Here is a 22,038-nt window from a genome sequence, read left to right on the forward strand (position 1 = left end):
GACTGGGGAGAAGGAAATGCCAAAAATGCCTGAAGTCCAGTGTCAAGGACCCACAGTCAGTGATGGTCTGGGGTGCCATGTCAGCTGCTGGTGTTGGTCCACTGTGTTTTATCAAGGGCAGGGTCAATGCAGCTAGCTATCAGGAGATTTTGGAGCACTTCATGCTTCCATCTGCTGAAAAGCTTTATGGAGATGAAGATTTCGTTTTTCAGCACGACCTGGCACCTGCTCACAGTGCCAAAACCACTGGTAAATGGTTTACTGACCATGGTATTACTGTGCTCAATTGGCCTGCCAACTCTCCTGACCTGAACCCCATAGAGAGAATCTGTGGGATATTGTGAAGAGAAAGTTGAGAGACGCAAGACCCAACACTCTGGATGAGCTTAAGGCCGCTATTGAAGCATCCTGGGCCTCCATAACACCTCAGCAGTGCCACAGGCTGATTGCCTCCATGCCACGCCGCATTGAAGCAGTCATCTTCTGCAAAAGGATTCCCGACCAAGTATTGAGTGCATAACTGAACATAATTATTTCAAGGCTGACTTTTTTTGTATTAAAAACACTTCTCTTTATTTGGTCGGATGAAATATGTTAATTTTTTGAGATAGGAATTTTTTTATGTTTTCATGAGCTGTATGCCAAAATCATCAGTATTAAAACAATAAAAGATCTGAAATATTTCAGTTGGTGTGCAATGAATCTAAAATATATGAAAGTTTAATTTTTATCATTACATTATGGAAAATAATGAACTTTTTCACAATATGCTAATTTTTTGAAAAAGACAGAGAGATTGTACAATATATATATATATATATATATATATATATATATATATATATATATATATATACTTGTATTAATCTGAAGGGATATTTCACTCAAAAATTAAAAATGAAATTTTATTTTATAATTGTTTTCCTACTCTGATGCTGATCCAAGCTTGTATGGCTTTCTTCCTTGTGTAGAACAAAATGGGATATTTAGCAGAGTATCCTATTTTTTTTTTTTTTCATACAATAAAAGTGGATAAAAGCAGAAATGGCTGGGGTAACCATTCACTTATTGCACAATAAACAAGAAAGTCATGGTTAGAACAATAAAAAGATGTTAATTTTATATATACACTACCGTTCGAAAGTTTGGGGTCAGTAAGACTTGTAATGTTTTTAAAAAAAGTATCTTATGCTCATCAGGCCTGCATTTATTTGATCAAAAATACAGAAAAAAAAACAGTAATGTACCAAAATGTTATTACAATATGAAATAATGTTTTCTATTTTAATATCCTTTAAAATATCATTTATTTCTGTGATGCAAAGCTGAAGTTAAATCAGCCATTACTCCAGTATAAAGTGTCACATGATCCTTCAGAAATCTTTCCAATATGCTGATTTATTATTAGAATTATCAATGTTGGCAACAGTTGTACTGCCAAATATTTTTTTCGAAACTGCGATACTTTTTTTCAGGATTCTTTGATTCTTTGAATAAAAAGAACAGCATTTATTCAAAATTTAATTTTTTTCTAACAATATAAATCTTTTCAATCACTTCTTATCAATTTAACACATCTTTGCTGAATGAAAGTTTTAATTTCTTTTAAAAAAAGAAAGAATAAAAATTTACTGACCCCCAAACTTTTGAATGGTAGTGTATATTGTTAAAAAAAGATTTCCAAATTAAATAAAAAAAATTATTTTTAACTTTTTATTCATTAAAGAATCCTGAAAAAAATATCACAGCTTCCAAAAAATATTTGGCTGTTGCCAACTTTGATAATTCTAATAATAAATCAGCATTTTAGAATGATTTCTGATGGATCATGTGACACCTGAGGAGTCATGATGCTGGAAATTCAGCTTTGCATCACAGATATAAATTATATTTTAAAGGATATTTAAATAGAAACCATTATTTTATATTCTAATAACATTTTGCAAGATTACATTTTTTTTTTGCATTTTTGATCAAATAAATGCAGCCTTGATGAGCAGAAGAGACTTCTTTAAAAAAACATTACAAGTCTTACTGATCCCAAACATATATGTGTATGTATGTATGCATGTATATATATATATATATATATATATATATATATATATATATATATATATATATATATATATATACAAACACACACACACACTAATACCTATATATATATATGCACATATATATACATATATATATATATATATATACATATATACATACATACATATATATATACATATATACATACATATATACATACATACATATATATATACATATATACATATATATATATATATATATATATATATATATATATATATATATATATTAGTGGTGGGCCGTTATCGGAGTTAACGTGCTGCGTTAACGTGAGACTCTTATCGGGCGATAAAAAAAATATCGCCATTAATCTATTCTCAAATTTGGGTTGGGAGCTGGGTCTATACTACGCAAGCTATGATGACTTTCACCGTGATAGTTTAGCGCAGATGTATACCTACACGAATTGCACTGTAGGGGGCGAGAACGAGTCTTCGAACTTGTGTGTATGCCTACTGTGAAATTACCAAGCTTCCCAAAAAAAACCTCGACAAGACTCACGTCCGTTTCACACATACTCCTTCTGCAGTGCGTATGCAGTCCATGTGTCCAGTATGTGGTGCAGAAGCAGCACGGACTCATTGTGCTTTCACACAGGACGTGTTTGCAGTCTACTGATCCGTGGCTGTTTAGTCCACAAACATAACATTTGTTCATTATTCTATTTCAAACCATGTAAAAAAATAAAATAAAATTGTGACTCTTATTACAGAACAGTAACAATCTTTCATAATCATAGATATTAGTTAAAACTTAATAAATATAAACAACATGTTATTCATGCATTTGACTTCTAGGTTTGTATAATAATCTGCTCAAGCAAGCTGCAAAACATTTAAACACAACAATTAGCCTACTTTTCTTGTTGGGATATCGCAAATATTTAAAATTAAAGCACCACTGACAGAAACAGTCGACTCTCGCGCCTTTTGCATTTAAATCTTTTATTACAAGCAATCGCACAGTTCTTAAATAACTTTGTTTTTCTGCTTCCATAAAAGTGCATAGGCCTATATCATGTTGCCTCGTTTATCTAAAGGTGCTATTTTTCTTGTTTTAAACTTAGCCAAAAACCCATGTGTTGCGTGTATAACACAGAAGCCTTTAATCAGTATTCATTTATTGTAAAATGACTGCATTTCCGTGTCAATCCATGTTAATTTTTTCCACGAACAATGCGCTGTCATTTTAATTCAGCGCATGCAGCACAGCAAAAATAGATTTGGTACGTAAACGATCGCTACACTGCTGCAGACGCACCGCTCCTGGAACGCACTGACGGACCACAACCGCGTGAACGCTGGAATCCGTTAACATGGGTGCGTAAAAAAAAATTAAAAAATGCAGCGCATACGCACTGCAGACAGAGTATGTGTGAAACAGGCATAAGGTTGTTTGCAACTTGTGCAATGCGGAATTAGTTTACTGTAGGAGTTCTTCCAGTCTCAAGTACCACCTAAATGCAAAGCATCCCTTAGCTAATGCTGAAGATGCCTGGCCAAGCACTGATGTAGCGCAGGGGAAGAGTCGTCGTCAAACTACTATGTTTGAGTGCAGCACAGCTCTATCAGTACTAACAAGTACATCTTTTTGAACATAATTTGAATGCCTTCGGCAGAATTCAAATGAGCCATTTAAATCTAGATTAATTCCAAAGATTACAGTGAGATTAATCTAGAATAAAAAAATTAATCTATGCCCACCACTAATATATATATATATATATATATATATATATATATATATATATATATATATATATATATATATATATATATATGAATTAGTGCATTACTGTTTCCTGAACCAGTAGCCTACAATGCTTCTGTGGACAAAGGCTGTTTTTATAAAGTGGGGCAGTTTCAACTTTGCAAGGACAGTCTGGCACTTCTGACTCACAGCCTGTAAGTACGTTTTCATATGTAAAGGATTTGCCACTGATGATTCAAAACGGGAGTTCTGAGCAGTGTAGAGTAGCGCTTATTGTTTGTCATTTCTCCGATCACAAATGCAGACATGGTTTTGTTTACGCAGAGCGATACACAACGCAACGTGTAAAAAGACAGTATAAGTCATTATAATCAGTAATTATCTCCCCACTGGATGCAAATGCCTCGTTTGTAACATTTCCGTCACACGCTTGAGGCATTCAGCCAATCACAACGCACTGGAACGATGAGCTTTGTAAAAATCGACACGTTTCAGAAAGGTGGGGCATAGAGGAGCTACAATAATGTACATTATGAGGAAAATTGTGTGTTTTTGAACCTTAAACCGCAAAAACACATTGTATTATACCAAATACACAAAATAATGTTCTTTGTAGAACTAACGGAATGCATAGTCGATATAAAAAACTGGATGATGAGTAATTTCTTACTGCTAAATTCGGAAAAATACAGGTGTTAATTATAGGACCTAAAAACTCTGCTTGTAACAACCTAGAACGCTGTCTATGACTTGATCGCTGCTATGTCATTTCTTCGTCATCAGTTAGGAACCTAGTTGTACTATTTGATAGCAATCTTTCCTTAGAAAGCCATGTTTTTAGCATTTGTAAAACTGCATTTTTCCATCTCAAAAATATATCTAAATTACGACCTATGCTCTCAATGTCAAATGCAGAAATGTTAATCCATGCATTTATGACCTCAGGGTTAGATTATTGTAATGCTTTATTGGGTGGTTGTTCTGCACGCTTAATGAACAAACTCCAGCTAGTCCAAAATGCAGCATCTAGAGTTCTTACTAGAACCAGGAAATATGACTATATTAACCTGGTTCTGTCAACACTGCACTGGCTCCCTATTAAATATCGTATATATTTTAAAATCTTGCTTATTACTTATAAAGCCCTGAATGGTTTAGCACCTCAAAACGAGCTCTTGTTACATTATAGTCCTCCACGTCTAGTGCCTAAACTCTGGAATAACCTACCTAACACTGTTCGGGAGGCAGACACACTCTTGCAGTTTAAATCTAGATTAAAGACCCATCTCTTTAACCTGGCTTACATATAACACACTAATACGATTCTATTATCCAAATCCGTTGAATGATTTTTAGACTGCATTAATTAGGTAAACTGGAACCAGGATCACTTCCCATAACACCCCATGTACTTGCTACATCGTTAGAAGAATGGCATCTACGCTAATATTAGTCTGTTTCTCTCTTATTCCGAGGTCACCGTAGCCACCAGATCCAGTCTGTATCCAGGTCAGATGGTCACTGCAGTCACCCGGATCCAGTACGTTTCCAGCCCAGATGGTGGATCAGCACCTAGAAAGGCCCTCTACAGCCCTGAATGTCAGCGGAGACCAGGACAACTAGATGACCCCCAGAGACAGATCCCCTGTAAAGTCCTTGTCTCAGATGACCACCGAGACAAGACCACAGGTACCAGTTGAGTCCTCTGTACATTCTGACTTTGCGGCAGCCTGGAATTGAACTGCTGGTTTTGTCTGGCCAGTGGAGAACTGGTCCCCCGACTGAGCCTGGTTCCTCCCAAGGTTTTTTCTCCATTCTGTCACCGATGGAATTTTGGTTCCTTGCCGCTGTCGCCTCTGGCTTGCTTTGTTGGGGACACTTCATTTACAGCGATATTGTTGACTTGACTGCAAATGATTGCACAGATACTATTTAAACTGAACTGAGCTACAGGATGACATCACTCAATTCAATGATGAACTGCCTTTAACTGTCATTTAGCATTATTGACACACTGGTTTCCTAATTAATTTTGTTCAGTTGCTTTGACACAATCTGTTTTGTTTAAAGCGCTATATAAATAAAGGTTACTTGACTTGACTTTGTAGCAACATCATGTGACCCCTTTTAATTCCAGATTTTTAATGTAATCAGATTATATGTTAATGCAGACACAGTTGACTGTCATAAAAACAAACTAAATTTGCATCTGGGCATAATGCCTTTTGTTCTCATGAAACAGAAAAGAGTGAAAAGGATGTGGAGATGATGGAGAAAAATCTAACAATTCAAGGACTAGTCGTGGCACAGCTAGGACTGACAGTGGTATATTTTGTCTGGGAGGCTGCGGTTTTGCATTCTGTAGTGTGATTGGATCCAATGAGAATCCCAATGACGCTGCGAGCATTGCAGCCGAAAACTAGCACTGAAATCAGTCCCTGTTGATTTCAGCTTGGGTGACAGAAATGCGTTATCACAGCAGGAGCCCACTGTAATAATGTATCCACCCACCAGCATCAGCTTCTATACAGCTCACAGCACAGTACAGTGTCAAACCAACTACTTTATATGAACAATAATGGAGATTTTTTTAATAAGGTTTGAGTACAACTGTTGCAGCAAAATATGGACAGTTCATTCGCCATTTGTCTTTGAGTATGCGTTTGTGTATTAAAAAAAATAAGACTGATGTCTCCAGTATAGTCCCAGCTGAGTGAGCCAAAAAAAGACAATGGAACTGACTAAATACAGGGAGAAAATGTGAAGACAGTGAAATGCTGTTTTATCATTCATGTTTTAGTGTGTCAACTGTGTCACTTAATCATATCTGAATGTATTTGACTAAACCTTGTTTTCAACCAGCATCCAATGTCATTCACAGCAGAGGGATGTGGGTAAGTGCCTGGCTGACATTAGTTTATATGCAGTTTAATAATCCTTTAAGAATCCAACTGACAGCAAAATGGAGAGAAAAAATAAATTATTAAGTACATGATCTGAGTCATTTGAATCCATCATTTGCACAATCATATGGCTAAAAATTTTATGCTTTTCTTATTAACAGTTCAACAGGTTTTCATTTAGTTTTGTATTTAACTTGCTTAATTTGTTGCCTTTTTTATCTAAATTCTGTCAGTACTTCAAGGTTACCCTTACACTTATTTTACCATTAAAGTTCCTCATAACTTGCCAACAAAGTTGTTAACTACTAGCATAACCATAGTACCACCACCTCCACCCCGTGTGTTTCTCAGCACAGGCCCGGTGCACCACCATGGACCCTGGGTGCATCCGCAGTGGAGGACGCGAGCCAGGCCCCGGGCGACGACTTCTCCCCCACCGGTCTTTGAGATCTCCACATGGAACCGCTTCTCTCCCCTCCGCGAGACAGAACGCGACGCTGTGATCGTCGGAGACTCCATCCTCCGACACGTCTGTGCTACGTTAGCCGAAGGTAAAGTGCACAATCACTGTTTCCTTGGTGCTCGTGTTCTCAATGTTTCTGCGCAGATACCCACGATCCTGAAGGCCGACGAGAGCCCCAGAGCGGTCGTGCTTCACGCCGGGGTTAACAACACCACGCAGCGGCAAACGGAGATACTGAAGAGGGACTTCAGGAGCCTGATCGAGACGGTTCGCAGCACGACGCCCGCGGCGACGATCATCGTGTCAGGACCACTGCCCACGTATTGACGAGGACACGAAAGGTTCAGTAGACTTTTTGCTCTGAATGAATGGTTATTGTCATGGTGTAAAGAACAGAAACTGCTCTTTGTTAATAATTGGAATCTTTTCTGGGAGCGTCCTAGGCTTTTTCGCGCTGATGGCCTCCACCCCAGCAGAGTCGGAGCGGATCTCCTCTCGGACAACATCTCCAGGACTCTACGCTCCATATGACTAGTAAGCCAATTCTCAAATAACTGCTATGATGGCTTTTGTTCTACCCGCTTAAATGTTAGAAGTACATGTACTGTGCAATCTATTAAGACTGTGTCTGTTCCCCGAATAGTGAGGTCAAAATATAAATTTAATGTAGGATCTAGAAAAAAAATATAATCGTGATTAAACCAGAAAAACATAAAATAAATGAACAAAAACAATTTTTAAAGTTTGGGCTCATAAACATTAAATCACTCACACCCAAAGCAGTTATTGTAAATGAAATGATCACAGATCATAGTTTTGATGTACTCTGCTTGACTGAAACCTGGCTAAAACCAAATGATTATATTGGTCTAAATGAGTCTACTCCATCAAACTACTGTTATAAACATGAGCCCCGTCAGACTGGTCGTGGGGGAGGTGTTGCAACAATATATAGTAATATTCTCAATGTTACCCAGAAAACAGGATACAGGTTTAAATCATTTGAAATATCTATGCTTATTGTTACACTGTCAGATATGCAAAATAAATCTATTGCATCTCTTTCTCTGGCTACTGTGTATAGACCACCAGGGCCATATACAGAATTCCTAAAAGAATTTGGAGATTTCCTCTCAGACCTGTTGGTTACCGCTGATAAAGCGATAATTTTCGGAGATTTTAACATTCATGTTGATAATACAAATGATGCATTAGGACTTGCGTTTACTGACTTATTAAACTGTTTTGGAGTAAAGCAAAATGTCACCTGGCCCACTCATCGTTTTAATCATACGCTAGATTTAATTATATCGCATGAATCGATCTTACTGACATAGATATCGTACCTCAAAGTGATGATGTTACCGACCATTTCCTTGTATCGTGCATTCTGCGTATTGATGATAATAACTATATGGCTTCGCGTTATCGTCCGGGCAGAACTATTGTTCCAGCCACCAAAGACAGATTCACAAATAACCTGCCTGATTTATCTCAACTGCTCTGTGTACCCGTAAATACACATGAACTAGATGAAATGACTGGCAACATGGGCACTATCTTCTCTAATACATTAGAAGTTGTTGCCCCCATCAAATTGAAAAAGGTTAGAGAAAAATGTACAGTGCCATGGTACAACAGTAATACCCATGCTCTCAAGAAAGAAACTCGTAGGCTTGAGTGCAAATGGAGAAAAACTAACTTGGAAGTTTTTAGAATTGCGTGGAAAAACAGTATGTCCAGCTATAGACAGGCTCTAAAAACTGCCAGGGCCGAGCATATCCACAAACTCATAGAAAACAACCAAAACAATCCAAGGTTTTTATTTAGCACAGTGGCTATATTAACAAATAACCAAATGCCACCCGATCTAAATATTCCCTCACAGTTAAATAGTAATGACTTTATGAATTTCTTCACTGATAAAACAGATAACATCAGAAATACAATAACAAATGTAGATTCTACAGCATCTAATACTTTAGTTTTATCCATCACACCCAAAGATAAACTGCAGTGCTTTACAACTATAGGACAGGAAGAGCTAAATAAACTTATCACTGCATCTAAACCAACAACATGTTTATTAGATCCTGTACCCACTAAATTACTGAAAGAGTTGTTACCTGTAGCAGAAAAAATGCTTCTCAATATTATTAACTCGTCGTTATCTTTAGGTCACGTCCCAAAACCATTCAAGCTGGAGGTTAAGCCTCTTATTAAGAAACCACAACTAGATCCTAGTTAACTGGCAAATTACAGACCCATTTCAAATCTTCCATTATGTCTAAAATTTTAGAAAAAGTTGTGTCTGCTCAATTGTGCTCCTACCTGCAAAAAAATGATCTCTATGAACAATTTCAGTTGGGTTTCAGGCCCCATCATAGCACAGAAACTGCACTTGTTAAAATTAAAAATGACGCTTCTTGCATCAGACCAAGGCTGCATCTCATTGCTAGTTTTACTTGATCTTAGTGCTGCGTTCGACACCATAGATCACGACATACTCATAGATAGATTACAAATCTATACAGGTTTCCAAGGGCAGGCTTTAAGATGGTTTAGATCCTACCTGTCCGATCGCTACCACTTTGTTTATTTAAATGAGGAGTCATCTCATTTATCACCAGTAAAATATGGAGTGCCACAAGGATCTGTCCTAGGTCCTCTGCTATTTTCAATATACATGTTGGCCCTTGGTAATATCATTAGAAAATACGGGATTAGTTTCCACTGTTATGCTGATGATACTCAACTATATATCTCAACAAGACCAGGTAAAACTTCAAAATTATCTAAGCTAACAGAGTGTGTTAAAAATGTAAAAGATTGGATGACCAATAATTTTCTCCTATCAAATTCAGATAAGACAAAGATATTACTTATTGGGCCAAAAAACATTACACAGAATCTCGTAGATTACAATTTGCAATTAGACAGATGTACTGTTTCTTCCTCTACTGTCAAAAATCTGGGTGTTATATTAGACAGTAACTTGTCTTTTGAAAATCATATTTCCCATGTTACAAAAACAGCATTCTTCCATCTTAGAAACATTGCCAAGCTACGAAACATGTTACCTGTTTCTGATGCAGAAAAGCTAGTTCATGCGTTCATGACCTCTAGACTGGACTATTGTAATGCACTGCTAGGTGGTTGTCCTGTATCCTCAATAAACAAGCTACAGGTAGTCCAAAATGCAGCGGCTAGAGTCCTTACCAGGTCAAGAAAATATGATCATATTACCCCAATTTTACAGTCTCTGCACTGGCTACCTATTAAGTTCCGTATCAGTTACAAAATATTTACTTACTTATATACTTACTTATAAGGCCCTTAATGGCTTAGCTCCTGCGTACCTAACTAGTCTTCTACCATGCTACAACCCATCACGCTCCCTAAGGTCACAAAACGCTGGACTTTTGATAGTACCTAGGATAGCAAAGTCCACTAAAGGAGGTAGAGCTTTTTCGCATTTGGCTCCCAAACTCTGGAATAGCCTTCCTGATAATGTTCGGGGTTCAGACACACTTCCTCTGTTTAAATCTAGATTAAAAACACACCTCTTTGGCCAAGCATTCAAATAATGCATCTCATAATTTTGGACTGCGGTTATATATGATCAAATGCGCATTATTATTCTTTAGCTTGGGTTAAACTAATTAATTTTACTAATTATGTCTCTATTTGTTTCTCTGTTTTGCCACGGGTAACTAGGATTTACACAAGCTCCAGTCTGGATCCAGAACACCTGAGAAGAGATGATGCCAAACCCCTCAGAGGACCTCAGATGATGCTAACCCAGAGACAACATAATTTTGATTGCATAATTGCTGTTAATAGTGTTAATCGTCTGTTTGTTTACGTCTTTTATTGATTTTTCTGAACATTTCTGCCGTATGCACATAAACTGACAGTCATCACTGATAAGCTACTACTAAATATTGTAGAAACGTAATTTTCTGTAAAGTTGCTTTGCAATGATTTGTATCTTAAAAAGCGCTATACAAAAAAAAAAAAAAAAAAAACTTGAATTGAATTGAATTGAATAACAATGTCAATAAAAGTTAGGTGAAAACTCACCACCTCATATGCACAGAATGAAAAAATTGGCTCCTCACATTTTAATGTTCCTTTATATTAGTGTATTGTTTATCTGAAAACTCTCACTTTCTACACCTATTTTTGGAAATGTCTATAAAACTAAAGTGTAAACGACAAGCATTAAAATGAAGGAAACAATGTTCTTTTATGTTTAATTCTGTAAAATGGTGTGTCTGCACTGTATATGATAGAATATCTCATGTGCATCCAGTGTTGCATCTTGAGACAAAAGATTGCAAGGTTTGTAGCTGTAGTGAACATGTTTTAATTGGTTTCACATTCATCCAGGTCAGAGTCTTATACATTCATTTTGCAGTTCCAGACTTGTGCCCTTTAGTTGTTTTTCTTTAGAAGTAAAAAAAAAAAAAAAAAATCATTACATAACCGGTATATATATATATATATATATATATATATATATATATAAAAAAGGCACTGTAATTTAGCAGTCAGTCACATTTCATTACATTGATGTAAAAAATGTAAATAGTAAAAAAAAAAAAAAATTGTTTACATACAGAATTAGTTAACCATTGCCTGATGTTACAAAGTAAAGGTACAATGATAACAGAAATATTCAAAATTAGACATGTTTTCAAAATATATAGATTCATATATGTTATAGTGGTCTAATAGTTCCAAACATAAGGATCTGGTGGGAATCAGAAGTATTCATGAGTATTTATCATGAGTTTATCTTTACCGCCAAAAGTTTCAGCTGTTTGCTATGTGTGTTTAGAGTTTGCTCCGTTGAAGGTAGAAAAGTGCTCTTGGGTCAGATTGGATTCCAAATCTGGACTGGCAAGTGGCTTCTGTGGTGCTTTAAACAGAACAGAGAAAAAAAAATTGTTGCTGTTTATATACATAAGTATATTCCATTAGTACCCAGAAAACAGCCATACTCTGAAAAATAAATAAATAAATAAATAAATAAATAACAAAAACATACTGTATAGCAATGTTCATTTACATTTAGTCATTTAGCAGACGCTTTTATTCAAAACGACTTACAAATGAGGTCAATGGAAGCAATCAAAATCAACAAAAAAGCAATGATAAGCAAGTGCTAACAAGTCTCAGTCAGCTTAGCTTAGTACATAGTACACGTAGCAAGGTTTTTTTAATTACATAAAAGAAAACAGAATAGTGAAAGAATAGACCAAGCTAGTGTTAGAGGCCTTTTTTGCTTTTGTTAATTGTATAATACATAAAAAGAAAAGGAATAGAATACAAAAACAATAGAGAAGCTAGAGTTAGTTTTTTTAAAGAATAGAATTAGAATAGAAATTGCTAGAGTTAGAGGGTCAAATAAAGATGGAAGAGATGTGTTTTTAGCCGATTCTTGAAGATGGCTAAGGATTCAGCTGCTCGGATTGAGTTGGGCAGGTCATTCCACTAGGAGGGAACATTCAATTTAAAAGTCTGTGAAAGTGATTTTGTGCCTCTTTGGGATGGCACAATAAAGCAAAGTTCACTTGCAGAACGCAAACTTCTAGAGGGCACATAAGACTGAAGTAATGAATTTAAGTAAAGGGGTGCAGAGCCAGTGGTGATTTTGTAGGCAAACATTAATGTCTTAAATTTTATGCAAGCAGCTATTGGTAGCCAGTGCAAATTGATAAACAGAGGTGTGACGTGCATTCTTTTCGGCTCATAAAAAATGTATCTTGTGTTGCCGTGTTCTGGATTGATTATAAAGGTTTGATAGAACTGGCTGGATGACCTGCCAAGAGAGCATTGCAATAGTCCAGCGTGTACAGAACAAGAGCTTTAACATGTGAAGCATGTTCTGAAAGAAAGGGCCTGATCTTCTTGATGTTGAATAAAGCAAATCTGCAGGACAGGGCAGTTTTAGCAATGTTGTCTGAGAAAGTCAGCTCATCATCAATCACAAACCCAATGTTTAAAGCTGGTTTTTTGAAGTAGTTATGGTTGATGTGCCTATATGGATTGTGAAATTCTGATGAAACAATGGGTTTGCTGGAACCACAACCAGTTCTGTCTTGGCAAGGTTGAGCTAAAGGTAATGGTCCTTCATCCAGCAAGAAATGTCTGTTAGACAAGCTGAGATGCGAGCAGCTATCGTCGGATCATCAGGATGGAATGAGAGGTGGAGATGAGTGTCATCAGCATAGCAGTGATATAAAAAGCCACGTTTTCTGAATGACAAAGCCTAGTGATGCCATGTAGACAGAGAAGTGGTCCAAGAACTGAGCCCTGAGGCACACACACACACTTACTTTTGTTGACAAGGAACAAACCATATTTCTCAATATATATGGAGAGTATATAGATTTCTCAATATAGACTGAGATTTTTTTTTTCCCAAAAAAAAAAAAAAAAAAAAAAACTAACTCTAGCTTCCCTATTGTTTTTGTATTCTATTCCTTTTCTTTTTATGTATTATACAATTAAAAAAAGCAAAAAAGGCCTCTAACACTAGCTTGCTCCATTCTTTCACTATTCTGTTTTCTTTTATGTAATTAAAAAAACTGCAATATGTGCAATTTACATATTTGCATTTTTTATTTTATGTTTATTATATTTAAAAATAAAAAGTAATTGAATTTCAGTTTGGGCTCTGTTGTTATTTGTAATCTTATATTAATGCAAAAGGGCAGAAGCTGAGGTATAGATTTTTATCCCTAGGATAATTGTAATTGTAACTGAATGACTTCAGTAAACCACTGTTTAATAATAATAATAAATAAATAATCTCTCTCTCTCTCTCTCTCTCTCTCTCTCTCTCTCTCTCTCTATATATATATATATATATATACACACTCACTGGCCACTTTATTAGGTACACCTTGCTAGTACTGGGTTGGACCCCCTTTTGCCTTCAGAATTGCCTCAATTCTCCAAGGCATAGATTCAACAAGGTGAGGGAAACATTCCTCAGAGATTTTGGTCCATATTGACATCCCGCAGTTGCTGCAGATTTGTTGGCTGCACATCCATGATGCGAATCTTCCGTTCCACCACATCCCAAAGCTGCTCTATTGTATTGAGATCTGGTGACTGTGGAGGCCATCTAAGTAAAGTGAACTCACTGTCATGTTCAAGAAACCAGTCTGAGATTATTTGAGATTTGTGACATGGTGCATTATCCTGCTGGAAGTAGCCATCAGAAGATGGGTAAACTGCAGTCATAAAGGGATGGACATGCTCAGCAATAATACTCAGGTAGGCTGTGGCATTTAAATGATGCTACAAATGGTACTAAGGGTACACCACCAGCCTGAACCGTTGAGACAAGGCAGGATGGATGCATGCTTTCAAGTTCTTTACGCCAAATTCTGACCCTACCATCTGAATGTCGCAGCAGAAATCGAGACTCATTGACCAGGCAACGTTTTTCCAATCTTCTATTGTCCAATTTTGGTGAGCCTGTGCGAATTGTAGTCTCCGTTTCCTGTTCTTAGCTGACGGGAGTGGCACCCGCTGTGGTCTTCTGCTTCAGGGTTCGACGTGTTCTTCATTCAGAGATGGTATTCTGCATACCTTAGTAGTAACGAGTGGTTATTTGAGTTACTGTTGCCTTTCTATCATCTCTAACCAGTCTGCCCAATCTCCTCTGACCTCTGACATCAACCAGGCTTTTTTGTCCACACATCGGCTGCTCACTGGATATTTTTTCTTTTTCAGACCATTCTCTGTAAACACTAGAGATGGTTGTGCGTGAAAATCCTAGTAGATCAGCAGTTTTTGAAATACTCAGACCAGCCCGTCTGGCACCAACAACCATTCCACATTCAAAGTCACTTAAATCCCCTTTCTTCCCCATTCTGATGCTTGATTTGAACTTCAGCAAGTCATCTTCACCACATATAGATGTCTAAATGCATTGAGTTGCTGCCATGTGATTGGGTGATTAGCAATTTGTGTTACCAAGCAATTGAACAGGTGTACCTAATAAACTGGCCGGTGAGTGTATATATATAGTTCCCTTTCAATACTTCACTCGTACTGCATCTGCTAAGACGCTATGGGAAAAACTTTTTTTTTCTCCTGAATTGAAGCCTTATTCTATCACGCAGTGAAACTGCATGTCCAACAGTTTGTGCAGTGTATAGAAATGAACCAATGGCTCGACAGCGGTGCTGCATGAACCTATGGCAGCGAAGCCCGCCGAAGCCCACCAGAATGGGCGGGGCCTCTGGCTATATAACTTCGCCACCGGCATTCAGATTTATTCTCCTTCACCGACAATGATTCTTCTGATTAATCTCCGCTGAACTGCTCGCCGTTGACTTGCCTCCAACTGAAACGCGACTGCCGGCTTCCTGCTGCAGAACATCCGCTTGCCCTGCCGCTATCTGGCGAGAGAGAGATAAAGAGCAAATTTCTCTAAAAGAACCTTTTTTTTCCCCGCGGTGTTTCAAATGCCGGCTCGTCATTGCAGCTCGTGCAGAAAACCCTACATTGACGCAGCGCTTGCTGAGAATTCAAGTTCTCACTGCGAGAATATGAATCTCGCCTCTCTGCGCTCGCGGATCGGTTTTTTTTCAGAGAGTGATCTCGCTTTTCAGAGCGTGCCCTCCCGTTTTCTTCCGCCGGTGAGGAAAAAACAGCGGGGCAGTAGGTTAAAGCGTCAGGATGAAAGTGAGCTCACGCAGGCTCAGCCCCCACGTGCCTCACTTTCTCCACCCAGAGGGGATTCCCCCGTCCTCTTCATTCGGCCTGATCAATGTCCCTCTGCTGCCGCGAGCGATTTGATCTTGTTCGGAGGGAGTGACGAAGAGAAGCTAGATGACAGCATGTCTCTAGCCGCTTCGGATGTTGAGGAGCTGTCGGGCTCGCAAGACCCCGCCTCCTCGATGCCGTCCGAGCCCAGCCACATGAAGCTTGGGGTGGATGCCGAGTACATCCGCGTTCTCTCCAGGGCAGTGGATGAGCTGGGTCTGGAATGGTCTCCTCCAGAGGAACCATCCCGTAGCCATCTTGACGAGTGGTTTCTGCCGGGGTGCCAACAAGCCCCTCGTCAGAGAGCCTCCTCATTCTTCCCAGAAGTCCACAACGAGCTAACTAAGTCGTGGCGTGCCCCTACTCAGCACCCCTGCGTACTTCATCTTCCTCCGCCCTCACATTGCTTGACAGCGCCGAAGAAAAGGGGTACGAAAGACTGCCGCCACTGGACGAGTCTCTGGCCGCGCATCTCTGCCCGCCCACAGGATGGAAGGCCAAGGCCAGCCATCCTTCCAAGCCCTGCCGTAAGATGTCGGCGCTCACCGGGCGCGCTTATTCGTTGGCGGGACAAGCGGCTGCGGCACTACACTCCATGGCAGTGTTACAAGTCTTCCAAGCCAAACTCCTCGCTGCCACCGATGAGTCTGGCCTGGACGCCACAACACTCGGGGAGATGAGAAGCGCAACAGATTTGGCACTACGTGCTACTAAGAGCACTGCCCAGGCCATAGGGCGCTCGATGACTAGCCTGGTCGTCCTGGATGCGACACTTCCTGCAAAAGCACGCTTCATCTGCTGCTGCCAGTTGCCCCAAGCAAGCGCCGACTCGCCAGCCTCCAAAGCAAGCCCCCGATGCTGCCACCGCTGCCCAGCCTGAGAAATCGGAGCCTCGATACCTTTCTCGCTCTGCCACCAGACGGTTCAGTTCCCTAAGCGCCAGGGACCCCAGCCCAAGATAGCACTGGACCCCGCGCCGCCGCCGTCTTCCTGATCTACAGGCAAGAAAGAGGAGGGGGCTTAGTCTCGCCACGGACGGACCACCCCCCAAACTGCCCCATGTGTTCTGCCGTCCAACTCATCCAGTTCCAGGTGTCGACGAAGTTGTATTTGCTGCAAATGATGGGCCCATTCTAGCGCCCAGACAGCAAAGCGCTATGATAGTGCACAATATAAAAAACACACCCTCTCACAAAAAAAAACAGTTTTCCTCTCATATCACTCACGAGTGCTATGTCCCTGTGCAGCGGACAACACTCGAGCTAATTCAACCCCTGTCCGTCCGGGCCACACAATGGCAAGCCATTCCCGGAGTGTCAGATTGGGTTATGGGAATAATAAATCACAGCTACTCCCTACAGTTCGCATGACAACCCCCGCGCTTATGCGGGGTGATCACCACTTTATTACACAATGAGAACGCTGGATCTGAAAGACGCTTACTTTCACATCCAGATAGCCCCCCATCACAGGCCGTTCTTGAGATTTGCCTTCAAGGGTGTGGCTTACCAGCACAGGGTCCTCCCCTTCGGGCTGTCTTTGGCTCCTCGCACGTTTACAAAGTGCATGGATGCAGCTCTCTCTCTTCTCAGGCAGAAGGGAATCCGCATTCTCAATTACCTCGATGACTGGCTGGTTCTGGCTCAGTCAGAGGTGGAGGCCTTGAGTTACAGAACCCTGCTCCTCAGCCACCTGGAATGCCTGGGGCTCAGGGTGAATTTTGCCAAGAGTTAGCTGTCTCCCAGCCAACGGATGCTGTTTCTGGGAACAGTGCTCGACTCGTTGACAATGAGGGCAACGATGATGAAAGAGGGCACCGCGGCTCTACAACGACTCGCGTCCTCTTTCAAAATAGGTGCTTCTCGCCCCCTATAAATGTTCCAGAGGCTGCTGGGCCTTATGGCAGCAGCATCGCCGGTGCTGGACCTTGGGCTGCTACACATGCACCCCCCTCCAATATTGGCTGAAGCCGCGTGTTCCACCTCATGCGTGGCGTCACAGACACTTAACCCTCTGAAGTCGATTAACGCGTATACACGTTTTGGGGTATTTTCTCCTGATAACCCCGAAAAGAACTTAAATTACACTTTCAGTTTTGATCGTACAGATAAGAGCAATACATCAATCGAATCTGTAAAAGGTCTACTTTTTTTTGTATACAGACATAATAACAACAAAACACTTTGTGCACTTATAAAATAAAGATAACAAACAAGGAGTGCTGTCTGCAGCCTTTGTCTGCGCTGATCTTCAGTTACAAAATGCGTCATTAAAATGAACTGTAACTCAGTGAATACTCAACAAAGAGACATGAGAGAGATATCTATAGAAAGCCTGACATGTCTACTTTTAAAACTAAACAAGTGCTACTGAAAACAAATATTCTGTGATAAAGTAATCCATATGAAAACAACGCAATGTCCGTTTTTCACGTCTCCCTTCATTATCTTCTAAAGCGACCACGCCCCCGCGCTGAACGCGCTTTTGAGATTCAAATGTTTCACTGAAGCGCGCAGCTTTTGAATACGCCCACAAAACAGAAGACAACGCAGCGAGATTGTTCTTCAAGTTTTTTTTATTTTACTGTTTGCTTCGCGATGAGAGGAATAAGAGATAATTCACCCCAAAAATATGTGATGTGGTTGAGGATTTGAGATCTGGATTTCCTCAGAAAAAAGAATGAAGCACTTTATTCAGCAGAGATCATAAACATGATTAAGTCTCTTTTTATTTATTTATATACTTGTATTAGTTTTCACATAACGTGTAAACATTTTACTAGTTAGACTTTGTCCAAAGACTTTTTCCAAACTATAATTCCTGACTAAATGTATAATCAAGTGAAATATTATGAAGTTTCAATAACAATATACACTACTATACCATTCAAAAGCTTGATGTAAATAATATAAATGTAACAATAAATGTAAACTGTAACAAATGTAACAATCATTGCTGTTCTTTCAATTTAATCCCCCCCTAAAAAACCTGAAAAAAATATTCTCAGCTCTTTTCAACATTAATAATAATATAATAATAATAATAATAATAATAATAATGATAATAATAACAATAAATGTTTTTTTTTTTGTAGAAAATAAGATTGTTAAAAGGATTTCTGAAGGATAGTGTGACTGGAGTAATGATGCAAAAAATTTCAGTTTGAAAGTCAGCTTTGATTGTTCCTAATAAACTGTTTAACTGCACTCACAAGTGAATATTAAATTATGTTGTGGGATAATTAAATATATTCTAAATAAACTACAAACATAAAATTATATACATTTATTTTTTCCTCACATTCTTTCTTGTAACTCATCCCTCTCAGTGACACAGCTGACTGAATGGCTCATTATGCAGCTCATTATGCAGGCCTTTGTCTTCTCAGGTGTGAATTCATGATAGTTGACGACTACTCGCATATGACTTTTACCAACAAAAAGTGTCTTAGAAAATTTAAAATCAATATATAGTGTTTTCTGTAAGTGAGTAAACAAGATGATTTTCACATCATTTAGAAAAAAAAAAAATTCTAGGCTACAAGCTCCAGTTCTCAAAATTCCTGGGAACCAATGTTCTGTATGTGTTTATTGCCTTATTCAAGTGATTTAACATTTTTAGTTTTCACTAACCACGCATAACATTTTTTTTCTCAAAAAACACAATCATGTACATACATGCTGCTCACATATTATTATAGCCTAGTTTGTGCTGATTACAGTGAGATTAGAGTTTAGCCATTTAGATATTTATAAGAAACTGAAAAAAGCAGATGATTAGAAATAAAATACAATCACAAACCGTGCCCTCACAGTAATTTCAAACTTAAAAATTAAAATATGAAGGTGAGTCAGGACTGCATTTCGGCCCTGACCCCTCAGAGGAACAGGCAATGGATGGAACGGGGTGCCCCGCTTGGTATAGTTTGCAGAAGGAAAGTAATCTCGACAGATGCGTCCAACACAGGTTGGGGCGCACTGTACGAGGGTAAACCCGCTTTCGGCCGATGGTCGAAAGAGTAGAGCAGGCTTCACATCAACTGCCTCGAGATGATCGCAGTTTCAGCGAGCCTGCCAGGGCTTCCTGTCAGACCTAAAGAGCCACCATGTGCTGGTCAGATCAGACAGCATGACGGTGGTGTCATACATAAATCACCAAGGCGGGCTGTCATCGACGCGACACTTCAGGCTAACGTCGCGACTGCTGGAATGGGCCCAGAACAACCTGGGTTCACTGAGGGCAGTGCACCTACCGGGCAAACTGAATCAGGGCACGGACATGCTGTCGAGTAGCAGAGTCCCCTCAGAGGAGTGGAGGCTTTACCCGCAGACAGTTCAGAAGATTTGGGAGATCTTCGTCAAAGCAGAAATAGACCTCTTCGCCTTAAAAGACAACTCTCATTGCCCAACATATTTTTCCAAGATCGAGGATGTGTTGGCCCAGGACTGGCCCAACAGCCTTCTTTGCACTTTTCCTCCAATTCCTCTGATTCCCCAAGTAATCAGGTGGGTCATGGATCAGAGATGCAGAGTTCTTCTTGTGGCCCCCCACTCTGGGAAAACCAACATTGGATAGCCGATCTGTCACAAATGCTGACGGCGGCCCCATGGCCCATTCCTCTGAGACGGCACCTCCTTTCTCAGGCGGGTGGGACAATTTGGCACCCACACCCAGAGCTGTGGGCTCTGCACCTTTGGTCGCTCAACGGGAACCCACGGGACTCCCTGAGTGCATACTAGACACTATTTCACAGGCTAGAGCTCCGTCTACAAGACGCCTCTACGCCTCTAAGTGGTCGGTGTTCTCTGCATGGTGCTCAGAGCCAGCCTACAATTACAAAACCCAGAGGAAGATCGAGAGCTGAATCTACTATATCCTGTAAGGGCACTGAAAGCCTACATGGAGCGCTCTGCACCGATAAGGCAATCAGAACAGCTCTTTGTATGCGCTGGAGGCCGCACCAAAGGGATGCCGGTCTCAAAGCAAAGGATTTCTAAGTGGATTGTGGACGCGCTTCAGCTAGCCTACTCTTCCTTGGGCCTGCAATGCCCCATTGGAGTAAGAGCACATTCGACAAGAAATTTGTGCGGCGGATGGTTGGAACTCGCCGTCCACATTTGCTAGATTTTATAATCTAGACGTCCCGGCACTTCGTGCTAAGGTACTTTCTGTGTAGGGTCACCTTTTGTTCCTCAGTCTCATGCTCTTGAACATTCTTTGCCCAAGACTCAAATCTGCTTGTGTGTGCTCAGTCCCGTAGGCACCGAGGCGATACGAGCATGGGACGATCAAGCTAGGCCAGATTTAACCTCACTGATCTTATTCTGCTCCTAGTTGCTATTGTCATATCTTGGTATCATATATCAAGTATGATTGCATTGGTCGTTCCCCCCATCTTAGCACGGCGTGATTGAACTGGGTTCCCATAGCGTTTTAGCAAACGCAGTATGAGTGAAGTATTGAAAGGGAACGTACTCGGTTACTAATGTAACCTCAGTTCCCTGAAATACGGGAACTAGTACTGCGTTCCTTGCAGTGATAAAAGGCTGCACGACTCAGTCGTCGCTTCAGTCGAAGTAACCTGAATGCCTGTGGCGAAGCAGCCGCTATATAGCCAGAGGCCCCGCCCATTCTGGCGGGCTTCGGCGGGCTTCGCTGCCATAGGTTCGTGCAACACCGCTGCCGAGCCATTGGTTCGTTTCTATACACTGCACGAACCGATGGACGTGCAGTTTCACTGCGTGATTGAATAAGGCTTCAGCTCAGGAGAAAAAATAAGTTTTTCCCATAGCGTCTTAGCAGATGCAGTACTCGTTCCCATATTTCAGGGAACCGAGGTTACGTTAGTAACTGAGTACGTTTTAACCGTAATGTCAAAACCAAAGTATGTACCAAAACATCATGTTATACAACTATATATATAGCTGTGCTCAGAAATTTACAAGCACCTTGCAGAATATGCAAAATGTTAATAATTTTAACAAAATAAGAGGGATTATGTAAATTGCATGTTATCGTTTATTTAATATTGTTCTGAATAGGCTATTTCACATAACAGATGCATTACAC

The 22,038-nt window shown here is 39.8% G+C and overlaps 2 protein-coding genes across 3 annotated transcripts in view; one reads left to right on the top strand and one right to left on the bottom strand.

Moving 5' to 3' along the window:
* The window catches only part of LOC109102711 (neurexin-3b), a 332,713-nt gene extending 325,154 nt beyond the window's left edge, over window positions 1–7,559 (top strand). For both annotated transcript variants that reach the window (XM_042746642.1, XM_042746643.1), the window contains exon 24: window positions 7,068–7,559. In XM_042746642.1, coding sequence (XP_042602576.1) covers window positions 7,068–7,219 — 152 coding nt within the window. In that variant the 3' untranslated portion in view covers window positions 7,220–7,559. The remainder of the gene's footprint in view (window positions 1–7,067) is intronic.
* A 4,136-nt stretch (window positions 7,560–11,695) lies between these two features.
* LOC109113217 (centrosomal protein of 128 kDa-like) overlaps window positions 11,696–22,038 on the bottom strand; it is a 158,194-nt gene continuing 147,851 nt past the window's right edge. The window contains exon 24 of the mRNA XM_042747132.1: window positions 11,696–12,103. Coding sequence (XP_042603066.1) covers window positions 12,009–12,103 — 95 coding nt within the window. The 3' untranslated portion in view covers window positions 11,696–12,008. The remainder of the gene's footprint in view (window positions 12,104–22,038) is intronic.

The sequence above is a fragment of the Cyprinus carpio genome, chromosome B20 (genome assembly GCF_018340385.1).
Source record: "Cyprinus carpio isolate SPL01 chromosome B20, ASM1834038v1, whole genome shotgun sequence".
NCBI classification, from domain to species: Eukaryota; Metazoa; Chordata; class Actinopteri; order Cypriniformes; family Cyprinidae; genus Cyprinus; species Cyprinus carpio.